Source organism: Ochotona curzoniae, unplaced genomic scaffold, assembly GCF_017591425.1.
Source record: "Ochotona curzoniae isolate NIBS_2020 unplaced genomic scaffold, NIBS_Ocur_1.0 contig_50, whole genome shotgun sequence".
Classification (NCBI taxonomy): Eukaryota; Metazoa; Chordata; class Mammalia; order Lagomorpha; family Ochotonidae; genus Ochotona; species Ochotona curzoniae.
This window is the reverse complement of record NW_024466446.1, coordinates 3,787,007-3,812,749: the sequence shown is the minus strand read 5'-3', so window position 1 is coordinate 3,812,749 and position 25,743 is coordinate 3,787,007. Positions and strand designations below refer to the sequence as shown.

Below are 25,743 nucleotides of genomic sequence, written 5' to 3'. Positions count from 1 at the left end.
TGTCCATTTGTTTTCTTCCAATCTTGATTTGTTCAGGTTTACAGTATCCCCTGGGGGCTGCATGACTCCTAGTTTGAATTCCTGTAGAGGACAGAAGGTAAATAAGATGATTTTATTTCTCAACAAAATTGCGGAAGAAAGGAATTTCTATACAGTGTGGAAATCCCAGGCCTCAGGACATTTGTAATAGACGTCTGCCCACTGTTTGTCATGTCGAAAAAATTCCTGGCAGATGCTTAATTTTACCAGCTGCAAGGTGAAATAACACCTCGACCTTCTGGGCTAGAATCAGAAGCTACAAGTCAGGGTGGTAACACTGGTTCCCATGTCGGTCAGAAACTGGTCCGTGGTTAAATACGTATTTGGCAAAAAAAATCCTGCATTCGTTTCAATAATGGTCTTGGTAGATATTGCACTGCAGCTGGTTAAGCCACTCCTGGGCGTGTGTGAATCCCACATGGGCGTGCTCGGTTGTGTCCTAGTAGCTCCGTTTCTAATCCAGCTCCTTGCTGACGCCCCTGGGACCTGGATGATGGCCCAGGTGCATCCTTGGCATCTGTGTGGGTGGGAGACAAGGATGGAGAGTCAGGCCCCTGGCTTGAGTTTAGCTGTTGTGGCATCTGGGGGAATTAGCTAGAGGTTAGGAAAGCTTTTTTGTCTCTGTGCCTTCAAGTTGAAGCAATAAAAAAAAAAAAACCACGAAAGTCATTGGCTAGTGTTTTTAAAGAGAGGTTATAAAATGTTCATTCTTTGTTTTGTCGTTTAGTTCTTTGAGGCCAAGAAAGAATTCTCATCTGAATGAACACCCCAAATGAACTTTGAGCATGCACCAGGCCAGGGCTGGGAGACAGGAACTGAATCCACATCTCCCAAGTGGGAGGCAAGGTCCTGATTACTGCAGCCAGCATCACTGCTTCCCAGGATCCTGAATTAGCAGGGTATCTTGGATCAGGTGCCAAACCGGATGTCAGAGCCAGGTGCCTTAAGTGTGGGGCAGGCATCCTCACAGGCCAAATGCCCATCCCCAGATATCTGTTTTATTTAAGAAAATGATACATTCGCACTCTTGGGGGAGTAGGCATACAGCTGCGTTAATCAAGGAACTCTGTGTGACTTGGTTAGAAAGGAGCAAGAGAGAAGATGCATCCGGCACTATTGTGTCTCCTTAGAATGAGGCTCGTTAGGTGTAGCAGTCTAAAGGCACACAGAAAGTGTTTGAAACTCACTCTTCTGGAAGGTAGGCATTTTTTTGGACACTAGAGCTGTGCACGTGGTAGACAGGGCTCCATGACATTAGACAATTCCACCTGGTCCCCAGGTAGAGCCCTCCGGGTCGCCCAGGGGGATGGGAGAGGGATGCGCAATGAAGATGGTCAGGGGTGCTGTATCTTCTCACCTTGCGAATCTGATTTCCTTGTGGTTCGAGAGCCTGGCTGACTTTCTGAATGACTTCAAGCCAAGCCACCTGCCTCGCATTCTTTTGCAAATGCTGTCTTCTTACGTTTGTACTTATAACGCAAAATCCTACATGTTGAGAAAGCGAAAGGATATTCCTGTCAGTACCTGGGGGTAGTGACCCCTCACGGCCACCCATCCACACAGCTGCGTGAAGGTGTTCTGAGTTTGTGTGGGGAAAATGGAGTGAAGTTTATTTTGCTATGAAAACTATTTGAAATCCTTCAGTTTTTTTTTTCCCCGATAGCGCATTTTCCATACACTTTGGGATGACCCTTGCTGTGCATGGATTTCAGAATCTTATGTGACAAAATAAACTTTCAGTTCAGTTTTCCCCTAACTTTCAAGCAGCCTTGTTTTCAACCTTGGGCCACAGGAAGGAGGAATCAGCAGAACGTAAGGAAAATGCCCATCATTAGGTCTTGAGACACAGTGCCTCCAGTGACATCACTGTTGGGTTTCTGGAGGACAAATGAGGGAACCACAAAGTTAAGGGTCCCCAAGGTAGGGTTTTGTTTTGTTTTGTTTGGTCCAAGGCTATGGTCTGCAGTGAGGCTCACCATTTGGTGGAGCTGCGACTTGAGATGGAAGGCAACAGTGAACGCCCTGTCTGGTTCGATGGGACAGGTGCAGAAGCTGGGTTCCTGGGAACAGGGGTCAAAGGAAGTGGTCTGTTTCTGGTGGGAACTTTTCTGTGGCCAGGTGTCCAGTAGCAGCAGCAAGCCAGCATCCCTAGGTCCCACCGTAGCTCTTCCACCGTGAGAGGAATGCAGCACACATTCTTCATGGCATCAAAAGCAAGAGACATCATGTTTCATAACTTGCTGAAGTCTGCCAGGTGGATGGGGCCGATTTTCAGATAAGCAGGGGGTGCCAGTTCCCAGCCCGATCTAAATTCAGAGGAAGTTTCCAAGCTTTGCAAAAAGCTATTCAGATTGCAGGCCTCATTGAGTGTGCTCAAGTAGAAATTACAGCAGTAACTTCTAGCAGAGGAGCAGAGGCTGCAAAGCAGAAATGTCTGGCTACAGAAATGCATCTGTTGCTAGCAGGAGTGCAGTTGACTTTAACATTCACAATACTCCCTTGGCATCATTTATAAAGAGAAAAAAAAATGGCAGGGGGCATTAGAAAGCTGACTTGGAACAGCTGAGTGGTTTGGAAACCCAGTGCTGGTCGCAGCAAGAGGATGGTGAAGGTGGGTTCCGCACACTGAAGATCCCAAGTGTCTTTGGCTTTCCTGATTTCTGCCTTACTTGCTTGGCTGGGGTCTGTGTGAACTCCAGCCTATGTGACACCCAGCAGGACACCTGGCAGGTCACGTAGGCAGAGCACTCCTCAGTTTGTACTTTTTGAAAGTTGCTTGTTTCAAACCCACCAATAGAAGCCTGCCAACTTGCTCTTTTTAAAAGTTATGTTAACTTTTGGTAAACTGACCAATCATGACTTTATAAATGTGTGGAATTGGCCTAAAATGTATAAAAACCCTGTACTGTTGAACCTCAGCCTTTTTTTTTTTTTTTTTTTTTTTCTGGCCCTTCTTCATCTTTGTCCCTTCTGCCTTAGCTTTGGTTGGGGCGGAGGCTGGGAGCCTAGTCTGAATAAACCGCCTTTATGCGTTTGCAATGACTTCAGACTCCTGATGATTTTCTGGGGATCTCAAAATCTGGGCACAGCAACACTAACTCTCAAATCACCAGCAGGCTCAGCCCCTGGTCGAGCGCTGGCTGCTGGACTCTTGCAGAAGATGGCAAAGTCAAAGATTCAGCTGCTGCCTTGGTGCTCCTGTGCAGAATAGAGGAGGCAACCTAGGGATAAAATAATACAGAGCAGAGACAGGTGTATTTAAATACTGCTTACCTGTGTGAGCAAATTGCGGTTCCCAGGCCCAGCTCAGCTGTGAGAGCGCTGGCTGGTAGCACTTTGCAGGCAGGTGTGCTTGTGTTCTTCCCTCCCACCCTCTGTTAGGGCACAGGGTCTGGCTTGGAAAAATCAGTTTTTAGCAGGCACTTGTCAAAGTCATTAGTTCTGGGATCCAGCCAGCTCCCTCTTTCAGCTCCTGACAGTGTGGTTATGATTACTGTGAGCTTCTCTGTATCGAATTGCCTGGGTCCCTCCACCTTTTATCGAAGCCTCCTGGCATTTGTGTAGCTTGAACAGTCATGAAGAAAAGAGTTCACTTTAGAGCCCAGCTCCTGCCGTGGGCCAAGAGGCCCTGCTTATCCCCGGGTCCCCAGTTTTGATTTCCTCATGCTGGGGGTTGAGCTGGGAATACTCCCCGTGTGAGAGCCAGCCACTTGGTTGGTTGGGAATGAAAACTCAAGGCCTTGAAAAAGTGTGTGGTGAAACACTGGCTCCTGGTGCATTCCGATGGCGTCCTAAGTGATCTAACTTAGAGCTTTGCCCCAACTGCTTCTGTGAATTGTGGCAGAGAAAGTTAGCTTAATTGTCTGTGGGTTTTACCACCCCCCCCCCTCCCTTCTTGGTTCTCAAAGTCTCTTAGAAATCGGGGTTATCTGAGTTTAGTGAAAGGAGGATTTCACACAGCTCATTCAGCATTGTTCAAGGCTGTAACACATCACTGAACAAATTGCCCCCTTGCATATGCTAATCCTGCCCTTAAAAGAACTCATTGTAACAGGTTCTGATGCCTTCGCCCAAGGGGAGATGGGAATTGAAGGGATGTCAGATCGTGTCATGTGACCCCCAAATATCTAAAATGCCTGTTTTCTTTGGGTCAGCAGTTTGTACTAGGCATATGCGAATGAAAGTATCCTGTGTAGTTAGAGGAAAAGATTAGTGCTTGTTCTTGGCTTTCGTGTGTGGGAGCTGGCCTGGCAGATGGAGGTTCTCTGGCTGCAATTCCCACTTTGGGTCTTAAATTTCAGTGCTTTTGGCAAGGAACACCCAATCTTATTTTCAACAATAAATTAAAAGAATTCAAAAGAGCCTCCTTTATTGTTGCCGTGGAAAAAAAAATGTGATTTGCCCTTTAGGAAATCATGCTGATCATCCTACCTTTTTCCACTGTGTGTGTGTCTCTGTGTGCTTGTGTGTGTGTGTGTATGCGTGTGTGTGTGTCTGTGTGTGTTTAAGGGTTTATTTATTGTTGTTTTAAAAGGCAGGTTTTTACAGAGAGCAGAGACACACAAAAATACACAGAGAGGTTTTCCATCTGTTGGTTTCCTTCCTGAATCGCTGTAATGGCCAGACCTGAGCTGATCCAAAGCTGGGAGCCAGGAGTGTCTTCCTGGCCTTCCAAGTGAATGCAGGGGCCCAAGACCTAGGGCCTTCCCCTGCTGCTGCTGCTGCTTGCCCAGGTCATTTGCAGGGAGCTGGATTGGATGTGGACAGCAGAGACATGAGCTGGCATCCACATGGGATGCCAGCGCTTGCAGTTGGAGTTATTCATGCGCTGTGCTGCCACGCCAGCCCCCTCCTGTGTGCGTTTTTGAGTACCCATTGATTCTGCAGTCTGCGTTGTTGATCAGGAAGTTGCTGGTGAGACAGAGTAAAAGCACAGCCAGGCACACACAGTAGGTTCCTATTCTTCCAGTGGTAAATAAGGCAGAAGCAAGTAGAAATCAAAGCCCCCATCACGTTTTGGGTGGTTTGATAGCAAAATCGGGTCTCTCTTTTAAGTGTGTAAAGAACTATACACATTTGCCATCGAAGCCTTTAGCTGAGATGAACCCAGTGGAATAAAAGACTAAAGCAGTAGTCCTATCCAGATTGGGTTTTCCTGTGAACAAAGAGGCCCGGGGAAGAAATCTGATTACATTTTTTGTCTTACAGAGTAATTCCCTCTTGGTCCCAGACAGTCTAAGAGGCTCAGATAAACGCAGAAATGGGCCTGAATTTGCCAATGACATCAAAAAAAGGAAGGTGGATGATAAAGACTCCAGCCACTATGTAAGTAAACGAAGGGCCTAAAACAGACGCTGTTTGCCTACAGCTCACCTCGTCCAAATGTTCACTAAGATCTCCGTGATAATTCCACATCGCCCCAGTCCATTCCAGAGGGTAGGCTCTAATTCTTCGATTAATGCTTCTCCTGGGCCTTCTATTGCATTTTACGCTTTATGCCTCAGGGGTCGCCTTGATGGGCAGCACAGTTCTACAGCACCCTGTGCCCAGGAGATTCCTGCCCAACGTCGTGCAAGCATGGGCCCAGCAGATGTAGCCCGTACTGCTGACATCAGCCAGCATTTTGGGTGTCCCTAAATCTGGTGGTATGTTCAGGCTCACCTTAGGATTCTGTTACCAGTGGAGTGTGTACCAGGCAGTGGTAGAGACATGTGGCCCGTTAGGCCTCGGTCCGTGGCTAACAGTAGGTAAAACCATTCTATCAGTAGCTTGACCCAGTGCCAGGTACCACATGCCTCTGCATGAGTTGTTTCGTTTAACTCTTAAAATAGCCTGATGAGTCCGACACCATCATCTTGATGAACTATAGCATAGAGCTCATGAATGACAGATCACAGTCAATGGCAGAACCTGAAGGCAGCTGTGTCCCAGAAGCCAAGATAGGATTTTTAAGAAAATTTTTTTAATCGATTATTTGAGAAACAGTGAGTGACAGTGAGGGAGAGGAGCATGGGGGAGAAAGAGTCTCGTGTTCTGGGTCGCCCCCCACATGCCCATAGGCTCATGCCTACATGCCCACTGGGCTACCATGGTAGGCCCTGTAAATTAGTTTTTGTTTTTTCAGACTTACTTATTTGTATTAGAAAGTCAGATATACAGAGAGGAGGAGAGACAGAGAGGAAGATCTTCCATTCGATGATTCACTCCCCAAGTGGCTGCAATGGCTGAAGCTGAGCCAATCCAAAGCCAGGAAGCCAAAGCTTCTTCCGGGTCTCCCAGGCAGGTGCACGGTCCCAAGGCTTTGGGCCATCCTCTACTGCTTTCCCAGGTCACCAGCAGGGAGCTGGATGGGAAACAGGGTCGCTGGGATATGATCCCGGGGTGTGCAAGATGAGGACTTTAGCCACTAGGCTGCTGCACCAGACTCTGTAGATCCATTTTTAAAAGGATTTATTTTGGTACTTGGACCAGCATCTGCGTCCTCCAGGTACATTAGAAGAAGCTGAATTGGAGGCTCAAAGCAGCCAAGAGATGAAGCAGGGTACTGCCACACGGAATGCAGATGTCCTAAGAAGCTGCAACAGTTACACCGTGACACCAACCTCCAATTGTATATTCTTCATTGATAGTGACATCAGGAAACAATGTAGATCTTGTCCGAGAGACCTCCTTGCAGTGTCCCGTTTTCCCATGAGCACTTTGTTTTCCCATGAGCACTTTGTTTCACTATGCTCTCAGAGACCTAAGACCTCGTAGCTGGGGGAAGGAACTTCTTCCACCTGCTCCATCATGCTGGACGAGCCATTACATCATTAAACTGAATAGCTTTTCTGATTTTTTTTTTCAGCATAGCTTGTGGTTTCCTCTGATTACCAAATGCTGTGCCTCTATGAACAGACAGTAAGGGCGTTCACCCTCTACCTTCCTTCTGTCTCTCCAAGATTATCCTGAGCTGATTGTCAAAGAAGTTTATACTTCCTGTGACGTAGGATCTCGATTCCTTATTCTATCCAGCAGCTCGCTTTATTGTTTTGAATTGTATTTCTTTTCTTTCTTTATTTAAACTGTAACTTGATATCCCCAGGGGAAAAGGGTTTGCATAAATTTGTTTTCACATTCATGGACTCATCCAAGTACCAGCTTAGCTGATTCTTTTCAAAGGTGTGACACATGTAAAAGCCCATGTCAGGAAATTCTGTACTTAACGTTGAAATCAAATGGGAAGATGGGTCTGATAGAAATGGGTGTGGGTTTCGTGTTGCAAGATGGGCCCAGATGACCAGTAGGGTTTGACCGTTGCCAGACATTTACTGAGCTCTCACAGCGTGCCCCGTGTTTGCAGCGTGCCATCCCCTGAGAACAAACAAGTTGCGGTTGGCTAGCTGCCTTTCTGCTGTAGCTGAACTCCTGTCTGGGGGTGGCAGTTGCAAAAACAACCTGCACGCGTATCCCTAGCCATTGGTTCAGCTTCTCTGCCACCGAAAACTACAGCCAGAAATTTGAGTAGGTCCCACACCCGTTCTTCGTCTTTAGTAATAAATGGCTTTCAAATTCCGTTTTTTTTTTCCCCAGGACAGTGATGGCGATAAAAGTGATGACAACTTAGTTGTGGATGTGTCTAATGAGGTAACCATTCCTTTGAAATGGCTTCAGTTGCCTTGTGAGAATGACAATAGCGCAATAGTGACTGCTTGACATAGAGGTTCATTATGATGGATGTGTCCATTTAGAGTCTGAGTTTGTGCATTTGGCAAAGTGCGGGGGGCCTACAGAGGGACGTGATGGCTCGTGGGGTCCTTCTCTGCCTGGTGTGTTAATAGGGTGTTTGCTGACACCTTCATGCTCATTGGAACCACAGCTATGGGCATACTGCACACCCCAACCCAGAGGCCTTGAGCGTTCTCCTGCACGTGGCGGAGTCAGTGTGGAAGCACATGTGTGCCAGCGGCACGTCTGTCAAGGTAACTGGTGTCAATTTCTGATTGTGCATCTTCAGGACCCTTCTTCTCCGCGAGCAAGTCCCGCCCACTCACCCCGGGAAAATGGAATCGACAAAAACCGCCTCCTGAAGAAAGATGCCTCGAGCAGCCCGGCGTCCACGGCCTCCTCCGGAAGCTCCACTTCTTTGAAATCCAAAGAAATGAGCTTGGTAGGTGATGAGACCTGCCTGCTGTCCCCCAGGTCTCTCTTTCCGGGACCGGATGATTGTGACGTAGTTTGCAATGTGGGGGCTTGCTGCTTGAAGTTTTGTCTGTATTTCCGCAGAGGTGAAAGCTGTGCCGTGATGGTTCTCATCTCCGGCTGGTGTGAGCTTTTCCCCTTCTCTGTCATTTCCTTTCGGCCCCCATGGCAAGGACTGCCAGGCTTGGGTGTTCAGTATGTCCTTGGCACAGAGTCCCTGCTCACCTGGTTGGCAGAGAGCTCCAGTGGCCTAGGTGTAGCCCTGTAAAGCTGATCATCCTATGAAGCCCGTGCTGATGGGAGGGTGCTCAGCAGAAGGGTGGAAGGCTGAGCAGGCAGACCTGCACCGGGCAGGGAGGGCATCAGAGCCTGGGTGCGCACCCAGCTTCAAGATGGCTGCTGCGTGCTGTCACTTGCATGGAAGGATGAGTCGATCTCCATGGAGCGGAGGATAGAAGAGTGGTTATCAGAGCCTGGGCAGGGGGCGGAGGAGGGAGTGGTGCCTGGGTGCAGTGGTACAGGTGGGTAGGAGGGGTAACTTCTGGTATTCTGCAGCACAGTAGGAAAGGCCGACCATACTTCCGTGAATAATTCAAATTAGCTAATGGAGGACTTTGAATATTCCCAACACAAAGAAATGCTACCCGTATGAGGCCACAGATCAGCCAGTGACACTCGTTTTGCATACTGCACACGTGTATTGCACTGCCACGAGTCCCTACATGATGCTTCCGTTGCAAGAGCAAGCTCTGAAGGGGGCATTGCCTCTGAACTCTCCTGGTAAAGCTCCCAGACCAGCAGCCTCACTTGACTCCTTACACTGCACCATTGTTCGTGCTCACCAATGGGGAGGAGCGCCTGTACACCTTGCCAAGCTCCACAGCCAGGGAGCTGTCATCTCTGGCTGCCACCCACTGAACTGCTTTAACGGTTGATTTTTTGGAACATAAAATAACCTGTCATGGACTGCGCGTTGACGGTTGAGAAAGCCTGCGAGTCAGCCAGAAAGTTCCTGTGACCCTCTGGCGGGCCTCTGGCTGGTGTTCAGCCCCCTGACTTGTCACAAGTGAAATAGGGGGGTGTCAGCCCCAGAGGGGTCGCCTTTTTAGACCCCAGAGATGCTGCTTTGCTTCTCATCCAATGGCCCTGCTGTCCCAATCCCAGTTCTCCCTCAAGGTGAGGCCCGAAAAGAGCCCCTCCCCAGAAATGTTCCTGGCAACCAGGACGTATATTTCCAAGTGCCGGGAGCCATTCTCTGGGTGGCCATCCTCCTGACTTGGCAGAGACCCAAAGTCCACACGCCTGATGAAAAATACTTTCTAAGAGAAAAATCTGCTGGGGAAGGAGTATGGTCATGTTTTGTGTCTCCTGCTTGAGTTTTAATTCTGGCAGGAAGCGGAAAGGTCAACATTGCTCGCTCCCAAGTTAATGCTGTCAACATTGTGCGGATTTATGAAAATTGGCCGAGGGAGTAGCTAGAAGGTGCCCAGTGTCCCAGCTGCTGTTGTGATAAATTGTGTAATATGGCTTGGATTAAAAATAATACTCATTTAATTTGTTTAATGATACCAGCATGAAAAAGCCAGCACGCCTGTTCTGAAATCCAGCACGCCGACGCCACGGAGCGACATGCCAACGCCGGGCACCAGTGCCACTCCAGGCCTCCGTCCAGGCCTCGGCAAGCCTCCAGCCATGGAACCCCTCGTCAACCAAGCAGGTAGAGCAGCGCCTCTTCTTAGCCTATACTTTGTGTCCGCCTTAGTTTCTCCCCCTTCCTGGTTTATTGTTTTTCTGTGATAACGCTCCTCGGGCAGTTTCTTGGGGGAGATATGAAAGGCACATAAGGCCTTCTTTCCAGCCTGTCACCACAGAGGCCAACTTGGTCCATGGCCTTGATGAGTGGCACCCTGGTCAGTCTATGGCAGTTGATGTTCAGGTTCTCTTTTATTCCAAGGATTCCAAATCTGAGACATCCGTCACATTTCTGGATCATTATTGTGCATGGAAACTCCTTACCAAGCTGTCACTAAAGTGGCAGATTTTGCTAATATTGGCTCCAACAGCCAGTGTGGCCAGACCGCGGGATTCCTGCTCTCTTGGCTGGTTACGATTAGTCCCTCCTACACAGACCCCTGGGTCTGCCCTGGCGTAGGAGCCGGGAGAGCTTCCCTGGGGCTTCTGACCCATGAATGAGTGAACCTGTCATTTTGCACTTGATCTTCCTCCCTGGGAAAGGAAGAAAGGAACAGCCTGGCTGAATGGAAGACAGGCCCTGGAACATGGCTCCTTAAACCCTGCTTTGGTTTACATAAACGCAGGCTTTGGTTTTCATTTGGAATTGGTACCAGGGAATGGAAAGTTCGGACTGAAGGAGAAATCTTGGATTTTATCAAGAAAATCTTCTTTTGAGATTAAGTCAGGTAAACAATTAGCGTCTATGCCTCGGTTTGCCTTCTGTAAATTGGGTTCGATAATGCTGCTTAATTTCCCTGCTTCCACAGCAGGGGCCAGGTACACCAATGAGAACATGTGTGGGCTGTGTGCCTCTGCTCCAGGTGAATTCAGCCCTAGGGGATAAAATGAATCCAGTCTATAAATTGGAGGTGATTCCCCCCGCCTTTCCTGGAGGCCACTCTTCTTGCTCCTTTCGCATGATGACTTCCGCTGACAAATGACCTTGGGATGACAGGACAGGGTGGACCTCCATCAGTCCCTAGAGTCACACCCTGGCTTTTGCTTCCTTCTAGCAGCCGGTTTGAGGACACCGCTGGCAGTGCCCGGCCCATATCCTGCTCCCTTTGGAATGGTGCCCCACGCGGGCATGAATGGCGAGCTGACCAGCCCTGGGGCAGCCTACGCCAGTTTGCACAATATGTCTCCACAAATGAGTGCTGCTGCTGCTGCGGCCGCCGTGGTGGCGTACGGGCGGTCCCCCATGGTAAGCTCCGGGGGGCATCAGGGTTGGGTTGGACAAGCCACATGCTTCCCCTCGCGCGTCCAGCTCCAGGCTGCACACGTGCTTGCCCCTGCTCCGTGTGCAGGTGCCATGGCCCCACGCATCACAGGAGCAATGCCATGCCATGTTGAGGCGGCATGCCCGTACTGTCCCTTTGAGCCCAATGCTTTTTGCTTTCCTGTTTCTATGGATGAGAAACAGCAATGTGTAGCTGTTGATTTTTACATGGGGAACCACTCGGGTCCCTCACACAAGTCTTTGCATTTGCTTTCTTGAGGCCTTTTCCCCTGTTCTTCAAGGAGAAGAAGTATTTAAGAAACCATAGCTTTCTCATTCCATGCCTGTTCTTTAAACTCTGCAGCGGGCAGTGTTCTCTGGGCAACAAACAGGAAGACAAACAGACTGCCAACCACAGGGACCCGGGAGGTGGGCCCTCCCTCTCTTCCTGCTTTGTCTTCCTTCTGCCATCATGCACCTGGCCCAGTTTTTGACCGAGAAGATCCCAAACCACATTTGAAGGGTAAAATTGCACAATCACTGATTGCGTCAGCAAAAGGGATTCTTATCACCCACAGCCGGGAAACAACGTCCCTTGGCCATCTGAAATGTGTTGTGGATTTTCTGTCCTTTTGCGTCTTCGGACAACATTACCCCCCACCATTGTGGGATCCTATTAAAGTTGGAGGAGAATTCCAAGTCAGATGGGCCTGAGAAGTTGGATGCAGTCAGGAAAGTGTGCAAAATGGGAATCTGGGAAATAGGAAGCTGTGTGTGATTCTGTAAGCACTGCATTAGGTCAGAGGCACGCAGCCAAGCATGTTGGCCCCTGGAGATACGTGGAGGCCTTTCAAAATGCTTATAAAATTTTAAAACAAGTCTGGATATTGATCATCATGCAATGCTTCTACATTGTCATGGGTTCAGTGTTAATATTTTAAGAACTCAGAGGGTGAACCAAACCACATAACTGGACTTTTCATTTCTGTCAACAGCTGGCTCTTCTGGTTCCTTGTACAATCTCCCTTGTGCTCCTGTGAACCACTGTCTCACAGTTGAGCTGAGAGTCGGTGGAACTGGTTGTTCTCCAATGACTGTGGTGTTTCTGATGATCAGAACTGGGGCGTTAGTACCAGCACCTTTAGGTTGAGGCCTCTGCAGTGTTCACTGTGTCAGCACAGCCTAGGAAAGGGAAAAAACAAAGAAAAACCAAAAACTGGCCATACCCAAATGTGTGCATGGTGCCAATGTGGAGAAATCCTACTTGCACAATTTATTGGTTTGGATCGTATCGATTGATTGGAAAGATAGCGAGCGAAAGGGAGAGAAGAAAAGGTCTTTGACCTGATGCTCTCTCTGCACCCGAATTGCTGAAACATCTGGGTGTGGGCCAGGCCAAAGGCAGAAGGTGAGAACTCCATCTGGGTCTCCCGTGTGGGCAGCAGAGAGCCAAGCACTTGGGCCGTCCTCTGCTGCCTGCCCGAGCTCCTTAGCAGGAAGCTGGATCTGAAGCAGAGCAGCCAGGAGTCAAAACTGCTGCTCACGCGGGATTCTGGTGTCACAGCTGGTGGCTTAACCCACTGCACCCACAAGCTTGTTCCATGTCCCCTAGCTTGCCTGAGCAGGGCAGAATAGCCACAGCCTGTAGGAAGTGTGTGACAGGGAGAGCTTATTCGCAGAGCACACATCACACATCATACCCGTTCTCCGTCTCTCCCAAAACTAGTATGAGTGTTCAGAGCTGCTTATGTGACTTTTGTTTGGTTTTTATGCTCACACAGATTACCATTTTAATTTACCTTGCTTTGGGAGTTGATGAATTTGTAACGAAAAGTCTTGATTGATGTTGCCGAAGCGCTGAGCCTGCAGCGACTGAGTCAGGCGTGCTGTGCTTCTGTTCCAGGTTGGCTTTGATCCACCTCCTCACATGAGAGTTCCCAGCATCCCTCCCAACCTGGCGGGGATCCCCGGGGGGAAACCGTAAGTACTTCTGAGTCTCTCTTGTCTCTGGTCTCAAGGGTGGCTCAAGGTGGCTCAGCCACGGGGCTCAGTAGACCAGACTCCCGAAGGTAGCATGGGCTGGAGTGTTTCCAAGGAGGTGCTGGTGGCTTTTCCCGAAGAGGGTTAGTGCTTTGTGTAATAGGAAGTGCGGAGGTGCCTTGCCTCTGCCTGCTGCTCCCTGTGGACCATCTCCTCCGGTCAGGTGTTTCAGGAGGAGGGAAACTGGTGGCCAGGAGATGCAGGTGAGAGGAGAGGATTGGCAATGGGGAGCCCTCTCCGCCGGACCCTGCTTTGGAGAGCGGCTTTGCCTGTCTGGGTGGATCCAGGTGGGAGGACGGCTGGCCGCCAGAGGGCTTCAACAGAGCCATGATCTGGGCAGTAAGTTCTCAGTCAATTTTAGACGACAGAGATTGTGTCATCCTGGAACTGGGGCTCGGTGTGCCCCATTTTTCTTGCCTTGGTGGAAACTAGTTGGAAGAGTGGGTTCTGCTGGCAGCCAGCTTCCCACGTTGAGACGCCGGTGTTGTCTTGAGGATGTTTTGCCCTGAGATGTTTCAGAAGATCTGAGGCCAGGAGGCTTTGTGGGGAACGTCTGCATTCAGAATTTAAATTAAAAAAATAAAGACACTTGGTAATTCTTAGGTCATTTGCTTTTCTGTACTGTATGGAGTTAGAAGCTTGATTTCAGAGGATTCCTGAAAGTCTCAAGCATGTTTTATAAAGCAACATGGAAATAGAGGGTCCGTTTTGTCTTTTCCTAAGATAGAAAATGGCAGAAGGCGTTTCTCGAATATTCTGGACTTGCTAAATTGAGGTCCCTATGCTGCGCGTTGTGGATCCTCAGCTTCTCCTTGTCAGACCCCCATGCCTGCATGTGGTGCTTCCCAGGTGTGTGTTCTGCTTGGGTGTCACATCAGGGCATCAGTTGTAGAGATGTTGAGAATGGCAGGTGGCATCTAGTCTTGTGATGAGCAGGACTGTGGTCGGGGGGGACAGTGTTACTGAATGTTTCCTTATTTGCTGAATCTCTTCCAGTTGAGCCTTTGTGAGGTACCACTCGGGCACTCTTTGTGTCTTCTTGGCAATGTCCTTGGGGCATATGCAGGCGTTGGTTATTGCTGATTCCTTGTAGCTGTGGTGCACCCCCTGACAGGTGTGGCCATGAGGAGCAAACAAGACAGTCACAGGAAGGAGAGGTAACTGAGACATCTTTGGGGGAATAGCAGACAAATACAGCTACATCTGACTGACCCCGAGTGAGGTTCAGGAGTCAGAGCTGGAGGGCTCTGTCTGACGGTCAGGACTCCACCTCAAAAGAAACGGGGGTGGGGGGCAAAGCAGTGAACCACACTGCTGGTATGGAAGGCTGGCAAGCCGGGCATGGCCAGCTCCGATGCTGTTCATTCATTCTTTCTCTATTGCTCTGTCACCGTTTGTGTTATCATTATGGGATGCCTATATAAGGGCACCATTCTCGGTCAAACGGCCATTGGTCTTTGGATCTGAGTGGGCACTGCTCTCTCAAACGGATCAAATAAAAGTTTTAGATTTCACGTCTCATGTTGAGATGATCTGTATTATATGAGGAAGACAGAATTAGGCCCATGCAGAGGAGTAAATGAACTTCCCCACTCTGTCACTGCGATCCATTCGTTTGGATGAGAGGACTTGCTGTTCTCCTCCACGAGATGTTGACTGAGTCCGTGTGCTGCAAACCACTGCTGGCATTTTCCCATCTATCAAAAATCAGTGCATGGTGAAACAGCAGTCTTAGGTTTGCCTTTGCAGATGCTGCTCATATCCCGTTAGACTGTGTCTCGTGTGTGAGTAGGGCTGCTCCGAGGCATGTCAGAGAAACGGGGACAAACCCTGGGTGAGGGGTCAGGCAGTGTGGCAGTTTGTGCAGAAGCTGGGCTCCCCCCGGGATCATGCTCGCCGATGGTGTTGAATCTGGGATTAAGCACCGTGGCAGCAGGGCAAGCAGACTTGTAAGGAAGGAACCAAAGCTGTAGTGAGACCTGTTGCGGGCGGTGGGGAGGGGGCACATGCACCCTGAAAACTGATGAGCAAATGCACCAGCATCCAAGGGGGGCTGCGAGCGTGGTTGCTGGCACGTAGTGGGGCCACATGCTAGTAAGTACTTCATTGAGGTTTTCTCTCTTCTTCCCGGTGCAGGTGACGTCACTGTTGGCTTATGTTCATTTGGGCTGGTGTTGTGGTAGTGCGGGTTAAGTTGAAACCTGTGATGCCGGCATCCCACATGGGCACTGGATCTTGTCCAGGCTGCTCCATTTTTGATCCAGTTCCCTGTTTGGTGCACTTGGGAAAACAGCAATAGATGGCCCAAACGCCCACCGCACCCATAGTGAGCATGTTAGAGATTCATGACTTTGCTCTTTCTCAACCATTTGGGGAGTAAACTAGTGGATGGAATCTCTCTCTCTCTCTCTGTGTTCATTTGTTTCTCTGTATTTCAAACAAATAAATCTTTGAGAGTGGCGGGGCAAAGATTTGCCCGTCAGATCAGTTTTCTACTCAGAATCTTCATACACTGAATGTAAGTCATGTGGTCCAGCCCTGCTGTCGTCATGTCCCAGCCTACTCCTCCGGCCTGTTACTCAGTGACTGACGTCCCGTGCTGGCTGCGGGGTAGGACCCTCCTCTTCCTGCTGACTTCGGCCCTGTCTGTGTAGGACGCGAGCCTTCACCTCTTGCCATGGAGCTGCTTGTTGTCTTTTGGAAGCCCCCTGTGTGACTGCCCCTCTGAAGTTGTGCAGGTGCCTCCCTGTGTATTCGCATTGCTGTGTGCCTCGGCCCCTCACCAGCAGCATCTCCATGCAGGGCTGGTCTCTGTGAGTACAGACGCCCAGCAGACACTGGGCCGCACACAGGAGGGAGAGGCGTCGCCTTCTCGGAAGGAGCTTCCAATTCTGCATTTTGAATGAAGCTGTGTTGATTTATGGGAACTTTGTTTTCAAACCCTCAAGGCTAGATTTAATTGGTATTGTTCAGTCAGCTTAACTCGAATTCATTTTTAGTTTTAGGAAAGTATTCCCTTGAGCTTTGGGCTGGTAGAGGAATGTGGGTGTTTAGTTGGACACGGCTGTGGCCCTTTGGCACCGCTTCCCCCCCAGGACACCCGGGGGCTGTTCTCTGCTCGCCTTGAATAATAACACCTAGAGGTCAGTAATAAGGCTGACTAATAATAGTTTGGCTGAAGATTCTCGGTTAGTTCCGGGTTCCTTCACCCTGTGTTTTCATGCCAGACATGTAATTCCGCAATCTTCTACCCACTTGTTTAGTGTTTAAATAAATCTTTAAAGTACCTTTTTGGATTTAGAGCCTAAAGGAAAGAGCGAATCTTAACCACATTGGGGGTGGAATTGCCTCTTAGGAAAACTTGTTGTGCAGCGGTGACTGGAAACCATCCCCAGCTTCTGGCCGAGAGGACACTTCCCAGCCGGGTGCCCCCTCCCTCCGCTCACTGTTTCGGTTCCTCTTTTGTCCTGTGCAGGTTCTTCAGCTGGTTTAATGGGTGGGTTTGGGAATTGATACAGCCCCCCCTTTTTACTTAGTAGGAGTGAATCAGTCAAGGTTCCCTAGAGGCTAGTCAGGTGCAGGAGATGGACTGTGGAGGATCAGCTCAGTTCCCCCAGCTTAGCATCTACAAGCTGGAGCTCCAGGATGGCAGGTCAGGCGGCTCCGTCCGGGTGCGAAGGCCCGAGGAGCACAGGAGTCGGTCATACTCCAGGGATTGAACGTTGCCTTGAGGAGAGGGGGTAGGAGACACCCTCCTACGGGTACCCAACAATGTTTTACCAGCTATCTGGGAACCCCTTAGCTCAGTCAAATTGGCCCATGGAAAAATGACAACCACAGTGGTTTCTGGGAGTTTTTGGTTTTGCTTCATTAATTGCTGAAAATAACAGGTCTATTCAGTGCCTTCTTATTGCCCTGTGGGTTTTCGTTTAACTTCTGGTTTTTTTTCTAGCCTTTGATGATCTGGGAATGTGTAGGTAATTTCTGGAGATATTGTGTAAGAAGCCCGTTTCTTTTGATGTCAGTTACGTTGATGTCTCAGTTACGTGGTCTCCCCTCTTCTTACTTCTTCCTCTTCATTACTTTCGAAATGGCTGTTCTTGGATCACGCACCCAGAGCCGCTGTTTGTTCCGCTGGGGTTTTTGAGTTTTGAAATAACAAACTTTTTCTGCATGGGTCTCAGTACCTTGCTATTGCGTAGCAGCCCAGTTCCCGCCCCGGCACCATGAATTTGCAAGTGTGTGATGGATAAAGGAAAAAAGGTCCCGAAACTCAGAATTTGAAAGAGAGACTTTGCACAGGGACTTTGCACGTTTATGAAGTCAGTCATCTCCTGTTTTCTCTGCTGCTAGTCTTTTTCATATCCATGTTAAGAAATTTTCTTTTTTTTTTTTTTTTTTTTAAAGATTTATTTTTATTATTTTTTCATTGGAAAGGCGGATATACAGAGAGGAGACACAGAGAGGAAGATCTTCCGTCCGATGATTCACTCCCCAAGTGAGCCGCAACGGGCCGATACTATGTCGATCCGAAGCCAGGAGCCTCTTCTGGGTCTCCCACGCGGGTGCAGGTTCCCAAAGCTTTGGGCTGTCCTCGACTGCTTTCCCAGGCCACAGGCAGGGAGCTGGAAGGGAAGCGGGGCTGCCGGGATTAGAACCGGCGCCCATATGGGATCCCGGGCGTGCTAGGCGAGGACCTTTAACCACTTGCGCCACCGCGCCGGGCCCAAGAAATTTTCTATATGCCCTTTAAAAAAAAAAGGAAAAATGTGTTCAAGTAAGTAAGATATCTGAAAGTCTGTTCTGAGATCTTGCATTCAGTGGTTCACTCCCAAATGGGCACAACATCCAGGCTGGACCAGGCTGGAGTTAGAATCCAGGAATTCTTTCTGTTTCTCCCACGTGGGTGTCAGAGACCTAAGTCCTTGGGCCAGTTTCCGCTGCCTTTCCCAGGCATCTTGACAGGGAGCTGTGTTGAAAACAGAGCACCTAGAACTTGAACCCGTGTCCATCGTGTCTAAAGCATCAGCTTAACTTGCCACACCACAAGGCCAGCCAGTCTGCCTGTATTTGGTTGTAAAGAAAGTCATCTATTGATGTTGCCATGTGAAATGCTTCCATATTTTACCCTTGTCTGCTTTTATAAGTCTATGTGCAAAGATGCTGCGATGCCACACTGGAAAAAAAAATCTTGATGGAAGTAAAAAACCATTTTAGACAGTGTGGATTTGGTTTGCAGCATCTAAAAAAAAATTACATTTGAAGGAAGGCTGTATTAAAGCAGATATTACTCTCACCAATGGGTAACATATAGGAGAGGATTTCAACAAGTTGCTGGCAAAACGCGAGCAAGAAATAAGTTTATTCTGATGCAATTTTGAAATCAATTCAGTTTCTTCAGTACACACATTCTTCCATGAACTTTTGTGGAAGTCTCCTTGTATATCAAAGGAGCCGTTTTCTTCCAAAAGAATAGAACTTCTGTTTCTCCTGCGTCTGCCATTTCCCACCCCAGTCCTTACTCCCTTACTTTCCAGAGTATGCCTGTGTGGCTAAGTCATCATGTCTGTAATTCTCAATCCTGAGAGGAGCCAGATGCCCCAGCCACACAGTTCCCCTGTGTGCCCAGGTCTCCACCCTGACCATGTGGACAGGTCGGATGCTGTTTGTAGTTTCCGTCACTCCATCTGGTGGTCCCGTGGTGTTCCTCTCAAGGGTAGCCCAGGTGAAGAGCTCCGCTCTGTGTTGACCTGTCCCTGCCTGCTGTGCGGGCTCTGTCACTGGGTGATCAAGGACCAGTCTCTCTCCTCTCCTGTGCCTCCTTCCATTGTAGGAACAGCAGACCTGCTTCTGTGATGTAGTAACAAAAGGTCGGATATGTACTGCTTTTCACAGCTCTCTTGGGATCCTTCCCTGTGCGGCTTCATTTAGCCCACACCTTGGCTGTTCCATCCACAGGCCAAATTTTGGCAGGGCACATTGTAAAGGTGGGGGAGTAAGGTCGAGTAAAAGAAGTAGAATAGCCACATCTCACTGTGACCCAGTGGAAACTCTACCACTTGTCTGCTCACCTTTTACACTGCTCGGATTATGCTGTCACAGGCCTCTGCCTGTCAAATAAGAAAAACTCAATCTTTAAAAAAAAAAATCAAAACTTGAATGAAAGCAAAATTCATTCAGAGCAGGGGGCTAGCTCCTGCTTGGAGGAGAACGTGAACACTAGAGTGAAGTCGAAGGAACTCAAAGAGAGGCAGCCCCACGGGATTCCTTGCACTGCAGAGGAGACTACATCCCAAGAAAGCAGGTGGTTTTTCCTGGCAGCCTGATTCCTGCAGCCAGAAGAAAACAGGTGTTTGCAGAGGCATCGGTTTGCTGGGAACGGCTCGAAACTACGATGGGCAGAATCAAGGAACCGGGAAGAACCAAAGAGCTGGGGGATGCAGGCTGCAGCCAGCGTGCTTGTGCACCTGCCACCCTGATGGGAGATGCTGGGTTGCATCAGCCAGCACCAAGACAGTTTGATGCAAAGAAGAGAAACAACAACATCAACAAAACCCTGATACTGTCAAGAAGTGGAGACCTCATGTATCAGTGTTCAGTTTCGTCCTTGCTAAGATGTGTTACACAACGGAAGTGACTGTTGCAATGAACATTAAGCTCTGTGGCAGTCCTCATGGTGTTTGTAAGGGTGTCAGTGACAGGTTCCAGAAAGGGCCAGGACTCCGCCCGGGGGATTATGGGAACTGGGAAATGGTACATACTGTGTTTATTGTAGATTTCTTAGTGATGTGTGCTAGAGGAAAGCGGAAGCCCCAGTCTTCAGAATGGCCTGTGCGTGATCATCTTGGTTGGGCTATGGAATGAGAATTTTAGTTCTTCCATCTCTTCTGCTTACACAGTACTTTTCCTTCATGCCTGCAACGTGTGAGCTCTTGAAGTTGCAAATATAATTTAGTTCATTGAAACTTAAAAAAAAATAATGTTCAGAACTTTAGTGTGGAACTCTTAAGTGTGCAACTAGGAATAGGCTCATTTGTATTTAGCGGGAAAAAAAATGATAGCTGGAGTAACGTGGAAATTTATTTATTTCCGCCATAAATGACAATGACTCTCTGCAGACCAGAGCAAAATATCACGGCCCCATTATCTGAGCAAGGCCCCTCTCTGCTTCTGCCTTGCTGGGCTAGCTCCCTCAGCACTTGATTTCTGTGTTCAAAGTCACCTTATGCCCAGAAGGCCTGCAGGATCTCCAGTCATCTTACTTAGAGTTCAGCATGCCCTCTTTTCTCTTCTTTGTAATGAAGATTTGTAGGACCATTTTTGGCTGGTAGCAAAAATGATCAGAAAGTACAGAGTCCCCCTTTCCTCTCTTCTACATGAAGAATTTTCTCACTTTACCCCCCGCCCAAGAGCCTCAGCTGTGGGTTGGAACACAGGTGTACCTGGCTGAAGGGAGCCTGAGAAAGGCAGCCTGGTAGCTGGGAGCCTGATGCCTTAGATCAAACTCCGAGGGCGATGGCCAAGGGAGGCATGGGAGGTTGTCGAGTGGGATGGCCACAGAGCTATTGGACGTTGAGAGAATCTCTTCATTTTCTCTTGCTCGTGCAAAAGACTTTATGTCCGAGCCCTGAACTGGTGTGTTTAGCAAACTTCTTTTGTTAGTGTTGAAACACATCGTTAAGTGTATCTATCCATCAGTGAATCCTTGCCGGTGTATTGATTTCAAAAGGAAGCTGTGCTTTGCTCCGCGTTTCTTGTAGAACAGTTGCAAGGACTTACAGGATCCCGTTGTGATAAGTGGATCTTCTGCTTCTTTTCCATTGTCCGCTCTCCAAAAGTGCCTACTCCTTCCACGTGACGGCGGACGGCCAGATGCAGCCCGTGCCCTTCCCCCCCGACGCCCTCATCGGCCCCGGGATCCCCCGTCACGCTCGCCAGATCAACACCCTGAACCACGGGGAGGTGGTGTGCGCCGTGACCATCAGCAACCCCACGCGACACGTGTACACCGGCGGCAAGGGCTGTGTCAAGGTCTGGGACATCAGCCACCCAGGCAACAAGAGTCCCGTGTCGCAGCTCGACTGTCTGGTGAGTGAGCAGGAACTGGTGCACAAGGCTAATTTCTCCCTGGAGACTCGACAAGGAAATAACTGTCCAGGCCGGGGTTTTATTTCAGTTAGGAAATGGAGGCCCCCTCTGTTTCCTGTGTTAGTCATTTGCTTCCCCCTTCCCACCCTGCTTCCATAACTAAAGGTTGCATTTGTTGCTCTTACAGCAGTTAGGTCTCAAAAAGTGGTGGATTTCTTGCTTGAAACACTTTCTGGTGGCTTACAGAAGCTCTCCTTGTGTGGGCGTGCCTCTCCTGTTTCCTGTTTTGGGTGCACCAGCACAGGGCCAGGACTCTAGTTCCTGCAAGCTACTAGAATTCCCCTCTAGCCTTTCAGATCAACATTGCCTGGTAAACATCAGATAGCGTGGCATAAAAGCCATTCTGAACAGGGTCTGTGCTTTGAAAGGGAGGCCTGGGGAGAGGCTGGTTTGGTTTTACAACATTCACTTCAGGAAAGCTGAAGGGATCATCAGGCAGAATGGACGGCAGCCATCAGGAGAACAGGAGCCCTGAGGACTCGTCCCTGGTGCCTGGACCATTTGGTGCCTCTTTTGGGGGCCATGATGCTGGCATTGTGGGCAGCGTCTTTACTCTGTATGCCACAACACTGACCTGGGGGTTAAAAAAAAATGTACAAAGTGGCTTTGCCAAGCGTCTCCTTCGTAGAGTACGCGTTCACCTGCCCTGCACCTTAGGGAGGAGCGGCCATGTGTGTGCAGCAGAGCTCAGCTCCAGGCAGCGCAGCTTTCATACCTGGCCAAGCCATCCTCCGAGATTGTGTCCCTGTCGTTTGGGAAGGTGATAATTGCAATCAGACCCCAAGCCTTACTACAGGATGCAAGGTTCACCAAATGCCACTCCTTAGTCAAAGCCCAAGACAGCAGTTAGACAGCACGATGCTCTGGCTGCCGGGCGTGATGCATTATAGCAATTGAATTGCGTCTCTTTCACAGAATAGAGATAATTACATCCGTTCCTGTAAATTGCTCCCTGATGGATGCACCCTCATAGTGGGAGGGGAGGCCAGCACTTTGTCCATTTGGGACCTGGCAGCTCCCACCCCGCGCATCAAGGCCGAGCTCACGTCCTCGGCCCCCGCCTGCTACGCACTGGCCATCAGCCCCGATTCCAAGGTCTGCTTCTCCTGCTGCAGCGACGGCAACATCGCCGTGTGGGACCTGCACAACCAGACGCTCGTAAGGTGAGCCAGGAGGGTTTGAAAGGGTGTTTCGTTCTGCAGTGGGCTTGGAAGGTCACCCCAGGCTCTCAGCTCCCATGTGAATAACCTGATGTGTCACATCACATCCCTTCCGGGATGAGGACCTTGATTGGGCAGGCAGGTGACAATGGCACATGTTTCCATGATGTCATTCAAAGATAGAAGATAAGAAAACCAAGCCAAAAGGCGTGGGTGAGTCCACGAGCTTCCAGCACTAAGTGTGCTGGTGGGAGCTGCTGTGTTTCTTACTAGCTGCGAAGAGACCTGCCCAGTGGTCGCTCTGTCCTGGAAGGAGGAGAGCTCGCTAGCTCTGGCTTTCCAGAGTCGGCCTCAGTGTGCTTCTGGGCCGCTGCAGGGACTGGTGCTGATGCCAGGGGCGTGCTAGGAATTCCATACACGCGAGCGGATTGTCCCAGTAGAAGCGTATGGGCTTCACTTGCATCACATTTGGACTTCTCTGCAACCATGTGTGTTTGTGGTGCACGCCGAGGCACATGTCTTATTTGAGATCCTCCCCAAGTAGCCTGGGGTCCCTGTGGAGAAAGAAGGGGCAGCCTGGGGTAGAAGTCATACGCACAGTTCCCTTGTAGCTATATGTTGAGTTGGGCTCTGTCCTTGTCAGGTGGCTGTCAGGGGCAGTTGGTCTCTTGCCATCTCTCTCTTTGCAGACAGGAAAACTCATGTGGAGCTGGGGCTAAAAGCCTCCTTCAGCCTCAGACTAGTGAAAAGATTTTTTTTTTCTTTTTAAGATTAACTTATTTTTGTTGCAAAGTCAGATATCCAGAGAGGAGGAGGAAGATCTTCCATCCAGTGTTTCACTCCCCAAGTGAGCACAATGGCCGGTGCTGTGCCAATCCAAAGCCAGGAGCCTGGATCTTCTTTCACAGGTGCAGGATTCCCAGGCTCTGGGCTGTCCTTGACTGCTTTCCCAGGCCACAAGCAGGGAGCTGGATGGGAACTGGGCCTGCTGGGATTAGAACCGGTACCCTTATGGAATCCTGGTGCTTTCAAGGCGAGGACTTTAGCTACTAGACTACTGCATTGTGCCCCACCCTTTTTAAAAAAAATTCACTTTAAAGTGATGCCAGTCCCGCACATTTCTCAGATATTACTCCATCTGCTCCTTTATCATGTGTTCTTCTCCCTGTCCGATAGATGAGGAAACCGAGGCGTGGAGAGGTTCGTTAGGGCCTCTCATGATGCAGTTCCGTAGCAGAGCAGCTGAGGTCGGAGCCTGGGTACTTGGCTCTCTTGTTAGAGGCCTTTCTGTGCGCTGGCTCCCAGGCAGTATGTTCTGTTGGCTACAATGGGGCAGCCCTTTACAAACCGCAGTCTGTTTAAACGGACCGCATGTGGCCAGCAGCAGGGCCACATAGAAACTGTTGAATGCCTTGGTTTTCTCCGGGGACCCCGCTGGTGCTGGGCAGTGTCTGAGCCTCCTGCAGTGTGCTACAAGTAGTGCCAAGCAGTGCAGGTGCCAAGCAGAGGGCGGGACACACCCTCTGGATCCTCCCATTCAATAGCAAAAGGTGTTTCCAGCCAGGGGTAGGAGCGTTTCCTTTAGAATTTGAGAGGTCAGAAGGGTCAGAGGTAAGAAGAAGGCCACATTGGGTTTGCAGCCCCGTGCAAAGGGAGGGATCGTGACACTGGGAAACACAGGAGCCAGGTCCTGCCCAGCCCACGTGCGACACGTGAGGCATGCTGCTGCGGCGTGGGTCCCCAGGCTGGCAGTGCAGTGAAGCAGGCATGGGGTTCCAAAGCTCATCGGCTTGTGCGCCAAGATTTTTAAACCCTTGGTTCCCACTTTGGCTCAGGAAGCAGGGAGATGCTGGTGCTGCCCTTCTCCTGGCTGGTTCTTTAAGTTCAAGTTCTGCTAGAACTAGAATTCTATGGACAGCATTTCCTGCGGGGCTGCCCGGAGAGCACAAAGCATGGCAAGTTCTCTCTTGCAGTGGGAATGCTCTGTCAGGTCCTTGGCTGGGTCCTGCCTGGTTCTGGGGATGACCCCACCCGCACCCTCCCTCTCTCATCTTTTCACCACTGTCCCACCTGCTCCCTCACAGCCTACTGGACAGGGGCCAGGGCAGTCACTGCTTTGTACGGTGTCTGCTCAGCAAATCCCCAAGGGCCAACCATGCTTTTGCGGTGAGGCACAGGCTTTGCCTTTAAAGAGCACAGCCAGGCGGGCAACTTGGAGGAGGGTTTTTGCCCAGGTGTCCTGAATCTGCCTCTGCCGTGGAAGATGTGTCTCTGTGCCGCTGCCCCTGAGGTCGAGGGGCCCGTGTGACCCTTTGTCTCTGGGAGGCCAGATTGCCTAACCGAGGACTCTCCCAAACATAGAAAGGTTGAATCAATAGGTGAGCTCACCCCTTGTTGGCGTGGAGGCATGGCAGGGCGGACAGACTCGTGGGTGCCTTTGCTTTGTGGATGCAGGCCTTCCCAGGCCAAGGCCAGTGTTTGGTGTTCCCTGAAGGATTACAGTTGGGATATTGTGTATGTGTCTTTCACCTTGGTTTTGTGCCAGCACTGGGCACAATGCTACCCTCCAGACTAACTTGCCCAGGAAGCTGAGCAACACGCCTCGCTTGGGGCCGGGGACCCCAAGTGCCATTCCCTTTCTGTAGTGCTCAAACCACACAAAGAACAGCCAGCCTGCAGGTGCTGGTTCCTGTCCTCCCCGGGGTGGGAGGGGGGGAGTTTGATCTCGTACATCAACACACACTGACAAGATCACATGCGCACACAGAGTCCAAAACCAACAACACGACAGTGTTTACCCTGAGCTCTGGCAGGAAATCATTATTCAATCTGGTTTGTTTTATCAGGCAATTCCAGGGCCACACGGATGGAGCGAGCTGCATCGACATCTCCAACGACGGCACCAAGCTCTGGACGGGTGGCCTGGACAACACGGTCAGGTCCTGGGACCTGCGCGAGGGCAGGCAGCTGCAGCAGCACGACTTCACCTCGCAGGTGCTTCTCCCTGGGGTCTGCACGGGGTCCTGTCCCTCCCACCACGCTGAGCTGCAGAGCACCGACCCAGGACTCTTGTTAAAACAAACAATAGAGAATCTGGGAAAATCTTAGAGCGGTTGTGAAAGCCTGGTGGGTTCAGGCGTGGCTGGCTATTTGATTTGCATACGTGTGGGTACAGTGAATAAGATACAGGTTCCCTTCAGCAGCACTTGGTGGATTGTACAT

The 25,743-nt window shown here is 49.9% G+C and overlaps 1 protein-coding gene across 20 annotated transcripts in view; it reads left to right on the top strand.

Moving 5' to 3' along the window:
- Positions 1-25,743, top strand: part of LOC121162044 (transducin-like enhancer protein 1) — a 78,714-nt gene that overhangs the window by 50,596 nt on the left and 2,375 nt on the right. For 6 of the 20 annotated variants that reach the window (XM_040988845.1, XM_040988844.1, XM_040988848.1 and 3 more), the window contains 10 exons: positions 4,993-5,010; positions 5,270-5,364; positions 7,612-7,665; positions 8,036-8,188; positions 9,793-9,937; positions 10,971-11,158; positions 13,077-13,153; positions 21,052-21,301; positions 22,277-22,524; positions 25,368-25,515. In XM_040988845.1, the coding sequence (XP_040844779.1) occupies positions 4,993-5,010; positions 5,270-5,364; positions 7,612-7,665; positions 8,036-8,188; positions 9,793-9,937; positions 10,971-11,158; positions 13,077-13,153; positions 21,052-21,301; positions 22,277-22,524; positions 25,368-25,515 (1,376 nt within the window). Of the gene's footprint in view, positions 1-4,992; positions 5,011-5,247; positions 5,365-7,611; positions 7,666-8,035; positions 8,247-9,107; positions 9,127-9,567; positions 9,572-9,792; positions 9,938-10,967; positions 11,186-13,076; positions 13,154-21,051; positions 21,302-22,276; positions 22,525-25,367; positions 25,516-25,743 lie in introns of all 20 variants that reach the window. The other 14 variants (XM_040988835.1, XM_040988852.1, XM_040988849.1 and 11 more) reach the window with 8 other exon arrangements.